The sequence below is a fragment of the Dasypus novemcinctus genome, chromosome 7, assembly GCF_030445035.2.
Source record: "Dasypus novemcinctus isolate mDasNov1 chromosome 7, mDasNov1.1.hap2, whole genome shotgun sequence".
Taxonomy (NCBI): domain Eukaryota; kingdom Metazoa; phylum Chordata; class Mammalia; order Cingulata; family Dasypodidae; genus Dasypus; species Dasypus novemcinctus.
This window is the reverse complement of record NC_080679.1, coordinates 14,190,891-14,199,962: the sequence shown is the minus strand read 5'-3', so window position 1 is coordinate 14,199,962 and position 9,072 is coordinate 14,190,891. Positions and strand designations below refer to the sequence as shown.

Below are 9,072 nucleotides of genomic sequence, written 5' to 3'. Positions count from 1 at the left end.
TCACTGACACTCATTTTTATTATGTTTTGCCCACCCTCATACTGAGCAGTTCAGGATGACTCACTGCCTTATTTCAAGATACTTAGGAGGTCAAGTTGGCTCAAAAAAAGTGGAGGCGGCAGCTCCGACAGCCACAAAAGATGGACTCCGTGGAATATTTAAAATATACAAACAGTGGACCTGCCTGTCTGGCAATCAATATCCAACTGAAAACATTTCATATCATTTTAAAAGAACAAAAGAGACAAACTCATCCTTGACTTGATAACATTTATTCAATATTCTTCGAAATTAGCAAGAATCAGAAGAAGCACATATCAATCAAATACAGCCACAGAAATGTCCCAGATATAAATAAAGATGCACTATGAGAAATACACACTACCGAGGGAATCAGTACTCTCCTTACAGTTATTACCTCTTAGCAACAAACAACTCAAACATAAATTTAATCTACTCACAACATAAAAACCTTGACTTTAAAAGAAAAATATAGATTCAATTAGATCATAATCTGCCTTGAGAGGCCCTTTCATTATCTAATGCTTCAAGGCCTAGTTTGAAGACTGTTACAAAAACATGACAAAAACAAAGTCAAAAGAATGTTTCCGCAAGGTTCAACCAAACAGTGCAGAAATACGTTACTTACCCATGCACAGAATAAGGCAAAGGCTAATTTCATTCAGGTTAAGAGTAATATATTTAACTAGCTTCTTTTTCACAAAACAAACATTTCAGACTTCTTTAAGTAACGGGTATACTGTATTATGCATCATACTCTACTTTACATGATTTCCTAACTCTACTCAGAAAGCCAGCACTTGCACGTCAAACAGAAACTTCTCCTTGATGATTCTTATTCGGTAACAACCACAGAAATGAATCTGGGTTTTGTGATAGTGTCTACGATGGAAAGAGCACCCACCATGAGAAGCATACAGTTTAGAGAGCTGAGAGTACGTTAAAACGTAGTCTATGGATTTCACAAATTCCATTTTTAAAATATTTTTTTCAAACTAAAAGCTGCAGAAAATTAGTTCTTAAATATTCTACCGAAAACTCTTGAGCAGCTAACATTTTAAATTTAAGCTTTTTGTTTTCTTAAAAATATTTAAATGAGTGTAGTACCCCATCTCTTTTGAAAAATAATCCAAAAAAAGATTACAAATCTTTTGTTTTAATCAGCGTGACCAAGGGCTTGTCGTCAGGGCTGTAATCCTCATAGGCGATGGGGGTCACATCATACATCGCAGGCCGGGATTTCTTTCCAAACCTGAAATCACAGGAAGAGAGCACTCTGGTGAGATAAACGCTTGGCCTCAGGTCCTACCAAATGCTAGCAGTGAGAATAACACAGCCAAGAACTAAGTGGAATCATAAAAATAATCTAAAACTGCATACCCCAGAAAGTAAAGAAATTTAAGACACCTCAAGATGAACATTGAAAGAGTCAAAATATTCAGCTTCAGTACAGGAGGAAAAAATGGATTTGATGAGCAGAGTCCAAATTAAGGTAGACGTGTCTCAGGTTAAATCTTGGCAAAGCACTTAGGCATGACAGTTCCACAACAGGTTTTAAGAAAACAGGTATGGATTTGTCTTTTTCTCCCTGAGACCCACAAATATTTGGAGAGGCAAACTAATTTTACCTCCACTCTAGTGCCTGGAGTACAGCACTGCAGGGCAGCCTTCCCTGGGCTGTGGACACCACCGGGGTGGGGGGCTGAACAAGCTGGATATCAGAGGGCCCAGCATACGGAGAAGGATAGCGGGAAGAAAGGACTTCTGTTGGGGATTGAGTCATGCCCCTGACAAAAGGCATGTTCAGATTAAACGGGGTTTTTAATCCAATATGGCTGAAGTCCATACAAGCAAAGGAAATTGGGCAAAGAAAGAGTACCCATGGGGATCAGACAGAAGCTGGAAGTCAATGGAACTTAGAAGAGAAAGAACATGGCACCATTGTACATTGCTATGTGACAGAAAAGCCAAGGAGCCCAAAGATTGCTAGCTAGCCAGAAGATACAAACCCCTGGAGGAAGCAAACCTTCTGGTCTCTGAAATTGTAAGCCCATAAATTCCTGTTGCCAAGCCAACCTATGCTACGGAATTTGCTGTAGTAGCTAAGAAACTAAAACAACTTCAAATAAGGTGTTTGTGCATAAACTGTGCTGGCACCTACCGTCAGATCCTACACACACACACACACACACACACACACACGACATTGTTTTTCTCAGAGCACAGAGTCATTATTCTAACAGATTTGTATTTATCAAAATCCCCCGGACAGCAAAGGCCAGGGGAGTTGAAATCCAATTTCAGGACTTCCTGCCAAACCAGTCTTCGAAGGCAATTATTAAAATAAAGCCAACTCAACTTCTGGGTGGGCTTTTCATATTCAAGACCTCACTTTCCCTTAAACCTCTGAAAACCATGTGACCTGATTTAAACAATCTTCCACACTGAGCCATCCTCCCTCCTTCCTGTGATAGATAGCAATTTTTAACTGTTTCAAGTCCAACAGGGTTCATTGAAAAAAAAAATTCTAAAAGCACCTTAAATTTTTTACAGCTGACTTGGATGGGCCCCTTAGACATAAGGGAGTTTTTTTTTACCATGGCTTCCAAACCATCTCTCCTCCATTTCTATTTCTTCCTTTGATAGCTTTTGAAAATCTGTCTTCTCAAGTACAGAGATGAGAAGTAGAACCAAGTGGAAAATGAGAACACATTTTCTTCTTCGTAGGTGCTTTTCTTTTCAAACATTCATCAACAGTATATTCCAAGTCACTCAAGATTTCTTGCCCTCAGGAGTTGAAAGGAACGAATCAAATCAGACGGGCACCCAGCAAAATGCAGGTTTAAAGGGTAAAAGCTGTCCCCTCTGAGAGCCTCACAGCTATTGTTGCAATATTTAGAAGCCTTCGATAGACCAGTTTCTAAAATACAAAGCTCCACTAAGGCCTGGAGTTGCCCTTGCAGAGGCATGAGTCAGACTCCAGGCTGCTGTCTGTCTATCTAAATGGAGTTAGGCCTGCATCACCTCTGAGCAGTCAAAAGAGCACTAGCGTAGACGCCTACTGAATTTTAAACTTTCTCCCAAGTTTGAGAATTTCCGAGTTTATTTTAAGGTGAAAATGTTTGAATGCTTTTCTCATAAACCAGTTGGAACTGGAGATGAGAACACCAGCAGCATAACAATTTAACCAAAAAATTGGGCAATCCCAGTGAAAGGTTCTCTGTATACTAGCATAGGGGCCATAGAATGGTTTTCAGAGGGAACTTGGAAGAGCCAATGACCCTCAGCCTATTAATCAGGTTCTGGCCAGGGGGGAAAAATCCAAGCAATTCAGTAGGTTGATTCTATGTTTGAAATGTTCATTTCATTTTTAAAGGATTTCATAGTTAGATGGAGAAACTGTTTCCTCAAAATCTAGAAAGTCTCCATTGCACAAGCTGTGGTTCAAAGCGCTGCCAGTGTAAACTGCATCATGGAGCTGAAGACAGACTAGGCAGGAGTGAGGATGTGTGTTTCAGGTCCTCTTTGCATAAATGCACAAGGCCTGCAGCTGTCCAAGAGTAGGGCATTGGATTGCTTCAGGAGGCCCTGAGGTAGACTGAGGAAGGAGCATTGCTCTTGGGCTAGACCGCTAACTCAGCCGCCCAGCCAGGGGCTGACCGTCCAGCACCACGCCAGCAGCACAGCCGGAAGTCTAACTGGCACCAAACGTCGGCCCGTTAACAGGGTCAAGTGCAACCAACGTGCCCAGCAGGAGAGGGGTGAGCACACAGGCCTGGTGTCTAGCCTAGGACAAAATCCCCACCCTGGATTTACCAGCTTCAGAGAACCCCAGCCAAGTTTCTTAAGTGCATTGCAAAAGATCTCCATCCAAAGCGCGGGATCCATGACAGGGAGCCTAAAACGGCTTACTTTTGTAGAAACAGCATAATTTTTTAAAACACTAAAATAAGGCTTTCCTCAATCTCCCACATCTATGGTAGTAGTGGACTCACAGTTGGTGATAAACGAATGCATATTTGTTCCTAAAAATACCAATAGTTTTTTATGCCTCCTTTGTTTCTTAGAATTGGGTAGATATTAAGAAAAAACAGTTAACATCTATAGAATTCTAGTGTAAGAGGCTGCCTATTTTATTGTACAAGACTGCAGGAAATGTCTGCTGAGGGAAGGCAATGGTAAAGCAATGTGATGAGCTGGCGTAAGTCCTCCTCCCCCCGCCCAGAAGAGCCGCCCAAAGGCCCTGATGTGGTGGGACTCCCCACCCCCCCAGCCCCACGTGGGGCTCACATGTCAGTCGGCATTCCAAGGGCTCACTCAACTGTCCCTTTCAGGGGTCTCATTCTCGCTGATTATCTCATTTCATTGTCATTACTCCTGTGTGATGTGAGTCCATAGCCTCTGTCCCATTTTAAAGATGAGGAAATAGAGACCATTTTTCCAAGGTCACCCTCCCTAGTGAGAGGCAGAGCTCCCTGGTGTCCAAGTCTGAGTCCTCAAACTCATCACTTCTGCCTGCGCGCACGTGGGGAACCCATGAACTGTGCCTCACACATCGTTACCTGCTTCAGACCACGCACAGCACACTGCAGGGTTTGAAGGCTTCAGCTTTGCGGCAGCACACCTGCCCCAATCCTGTGTTCCTCACCTACGAATTCTGTGGCCCTCACGTAAATGACTTCATCTTGCTAAGTCTAATTTTTTTTTCACCTGTAATATGGGACTAATGATACATATGGCTTGGCATGCTTGTGAGATTCTTGCAAATAAGATATTTGTAAGTGTGGCATGCTTGTGAGATTCTTGCAAATAAGATATTTGTAAGTGTTTTAGCTAGCCTAATGTCTGGCCCATGGGAAGCACTCTCAAAATGTGTGCCAGCCTAGAAGCCCCACACAAGTTGTAGCAGCAGTTGTGTCCACATCACTGACGTCTCCAACAAAATATTCAATGATGCTACAGTGAACTGTGTCTCCCCAAAAGGCGTGTTCAAGTGGCAACCCCTGGTCCTGTGAAAGGGAATTTATTTGTAAATAGAATATTTGAAAATGTTATTAATTAGGATGAGGACAAATTGGATCAGGGTGGGCTCTAATAAAATATGACTGCTGTCCCTAAAAGGAAGAGGAAATTCGGAGAGAGACAGAGAGAGTCAGCCCATATGATGGAGGCAGAGACTATATGCCACCACAAGCCAAGAAACATGATGGAGTGCTGACACCCCACCCGAAGGCAGGGGAGAGGCAGAGAAGAGATTCTCCACTTCAAGGGGAAGCATGGCCCTGCTGATGCCTTGATTTCAAACTTCCGGCCTCCAGAACTATAAGACAATAAATTTCTGTTGGTTAAGCCAACTAGCCTGGGGTATTTTGTTCCAGTAGCCCTGGTACACTAAGAGAGATAATTAGTCTTGCATACCTTGTTTCACCAAATAAACAAAAAATGTTGCGACTAGTTATAAGGCAGATCAAAGAGTGTACATTCTTCTAGTTCATGTTCTCCTGAAAGCAACCAGCTAAACCTGTGCTGCAGAGAATGTCAGGTGGCTTCAAAATCTGGAGGTGCTGTTTAAGAAAAATTGACAGTGTCCTTTCACAGCTATCCTCGTTTTCTTTTCTGTGATCAGGTGCTTTTAGCTGATGGAGTTGTGAGCAATCAGCAAGCGACAGGTGACCTCAGCATCAGAGCCTGAAGAGCCACAGCTTTGGTCCTGCTTGTTAGTTACAAATTCTCTCCAGCGTGATTGTAAGCAAAGCAGCTATGAAGCAGATGGTTTTTTTTTTCCTTTTTTTAACTTTTTTTTTCAAACAAACATCCCCACTGTGACTCCCTCTAAGATGACTCTTAGGATGAGGCAGGGAGCGTGGTCCTCCTTCTCCCAGCAGTGGACGAACTGACTACTTTCATCAGAACCCCCAGAGGCTTCCTTTAGGCACCCATGAATGTCACAGGTGACACAATCAGTATGCATTCTGCACGGTCACTGAGCCAATGTCACCTCCAGCTAGCGTCAGGGCGAGGCCGTGATGGACATTCTTTACAGGCTGCTGAAAACTACAGCAAGCGCAACCTCCAAAGGACTGATTTTTGCCAGTGCCTTTTTAGGGTTTCTAGGAAAAGGAGCAAAAAAGGACCAACCCCCAGCAAATCAGGGACCCGACCCAGCCATGCTGCAGATACCACAGGTTGTAGCTACATAAACATTCAGATGAGAAGTATTCCTAAAATCCAGATACTTGGGAAGATAGTTTTAGCTTCAATAGTTTTATCTGTAGTCACCGATGCATGGAGGAGCTTGTGGGTTAGGAATCCTACAGTAAATATTTTTGATAAAAATCAGCACCAAATAAGGACCAGGTTTGTAAAATGCTTTCATGTTTAGCCTTTCCAACAGTTTTCAGTTAAGAATCTTGCCAGTGAGCTACATATGCAGGAGGTTCAGAAAAAAATCTATCCTAGCCTGTTTCGGAGCTGAAATAAAATAGTCTTCCTCTTGAACCCTAAAGGATTTCAGCCACAGATGCCTCGGGAGTTGGAGGGAAATTTGATTCTTGGGGTCTCCTAATACATGGCAGTAGAAAGCAACATATTCTGATTCTCCCTGGTGAGCTAAGCCCCTCCAGGAATGAAGGAGAGAGAGAAGACCCTTCAATCCGCAGTAATAATGGGGATTGAATCATGTCCCACATAAAGATATATTCACATCCTAACCTCCTGTTCTGTGGGTATAAAACTCATTTGTTAATTCCCATTGTTTAAGACAACAAGTGCATGGTATTTGTCATAGTGCCCTGACAAACTAAGACAAGCGCTAAAGGAACTTTTTTGTTCCTCTGCTTTCTACATCCTCCATATCCCAGCCAATGATTTTCAGGATACTGCAAATATTGCTACAAGTTGGTGCCACCGACTAAGCAGAGATGGCCAAGGATTCCCAAGGACAGACTCTGAGATGAATCTACCTCTCAAGCATCTCAAGACATCCTCTGCCAACCCCCTAACTGAAATGATCCATTCTTTTCAGACTTCAATTTTTTAGTGAGTTCTACCATGTGTTATGACCCCCTGGAGATATAGAAATAGAAGTTACTGTCTTTTATTCACAGGCTAGTGGAAGAAATAGTAAAAAAAAAAAAATAATTAAGGTGACTTGCAGGGGGTTAAGCTTTTAGCTTCTATAACAATCCAAACAGAATTTGGGTCAGCTTATATCTTGCTCAATGGCAATTCATGACATCCCCAATAAAGAGCATGTAGCTAAAAGTTCCCTTGAGCCCCAATCTTAAGACACCAAGTTCGGTCCACTTTTCACTACAGCACACTAACCTTCTGGAGTGTGTGCCTTTGATTGTTTCTACCAATTAAAACAAAAGATGCCTTCCTGTAATAGACAATATTGCTAATATTAATGAAATAAATACTCCTTTCAAAAGTTGATTGCTATGGTATCTGATTTTTTAAGTGTTAAGTGGATCTTGAAATCCATTCAGAGCATATATGGCTCTGTTTATACAATCCTTTAATATGCGTAATTTGAGTTGATTGCTATAACTCTCTAAGGAGGTGGCAGTGTCCCTTTCTATAGTTGAGGCAACTGTATTTCTGGAAGAGTAAGAGATCTGTGCAAAATGACAGAGTCAGGTGATAGAGGAACTGGGACCCAAGGACGTACCACAAGACACCAGAACTCACGTTCCCTCTATGACAACACACTAACTCCTGTTCCTCCAGAACAGGACACCATTTTAAATAATAAGAACTATAATGGTAAAATGATAGAGGTTTATCACTCTTTTTCATAAGCCCTTAAATTCAATGCAATCATTTATATCTATGCTGACTGTTTAAAGAGCAACACATCTAAAGACATTCCAAAATGAGATCATCAAAAGAAGTTTCATATACAGTGATTAGGAGTCATATATTTACAGGCACAATTTTAATGAAGAAATGTATTCACTGACCACAGAAAGCTAGCAGAAAATTAAAAGGGCTTTCCTTGAAAGGCAGCCTAACGATCTGCCCCAATACCACCACAAACTTCCATCAAATTCTTTAAAATCCTCTTCGTGGCTATAAAGTCTTGTTTTTATCATAAATAACCTGGTACCAAGAGTGCACATGTGAAAGCAGTGTCTCCCTCCCTCCCCAGTCCCGTCAGCCTACCTGGCGTGCCGGATGGAAGCGATGGCGTTGCTGAACTCACTGTCGATGCTGCGGCAGTTGTAGAACTCCTCGTAGGCCGGCCTGGAAGAGCCCTGGTACTCAATCCGGCTGATGCGGCAAATCCCCACGATCAGGATGATCAGCATCAGGATGAAGGCGACACAGAGGGCGCCAATGATGATGTAGAGGGAGTGCCGGGGCATATTGGTGAGACTCTCTGCCATGTGCCCGGACTTCCACTGGAGGTCTGAAGGCACAAAGAAGCAAACAGCTGGAGAGGAATTCTGAACTTTAGAATGGGAAGGTCTTCTGTTGACTTGCATTAAAAACTGAAACTATAAGGGCTACACAAATTGGGAAGAATTCTTTTCCATGGTTAAGCCAGACCAAGGGCTAATATCCCTAATAAATGAGGACCTCTTACAAATCATTGAGATAAACATGAACAAACCATAGGAAAATGGGCAAAGGAAAGAGAAAGGAATTTACCAAAGAATAGAAAATTGTTCAGCTTTACAATTATAAAAAATGCAGTTCCTCTATCAGTTTCCAAATATTATTTTAAAATTAGAACAACCACGGCTGGGGTTGCAGAAACAAAGCACAGACAACCACAAAGGCACCACTCAGAGTTAATAAATGTTAATATTTTTCCATTTTTGCTTTGGACTTTTCTACTCTTTTTAAAAAGAAATAAAATATTACAGTATAGCTAGAGGCTCTCTCTGCTATACTCACTCTCCCTCCAACACACAACACAGTTTTTAAGAGTGAAAAAAAATGGGACACAACCTATATACTTAACTTTCAGTAAGATGGCAAGAAGTCCATCAAACACACAAAAGAATAAAAGGTTCCCAAACAGGACCCTGCTTATGCAATTGC

At 42.0% G+C, this 9,072-nt stretch overlaps 1 protein-coding gene across 1 annotated transcript in view; it reads right to left on the bottom strand.

Annotated features, from left to right (window-relative positions):
* Positions 1 to 256: 256 nt before the first annotated feature.
* Positions 257 to 9,072, bottom strand: part of DNER (delta/notch like EGF repeat containing) — a 379,425-nt gene continuing 370,609 nt past the window's right edge. The window contains exons 12-13 of the mRNA XM_058299983.1: positions 8,188 to 8,434; positions 257 to 1,273 (exon numbers count right to left, since the gene is read on the bottom strand). Coding sequence (XP_058155966.1) covers positions 1,162 to 1,273; positions 8,188 to 8,434 — 359 coding nt within the window. The 3' untranslated portion in view covers positions 257 to 1,161. The remainder of the gene's footprint in view (positions 1,274 to 8,187; positions 8,435 to 9,072) is intronic.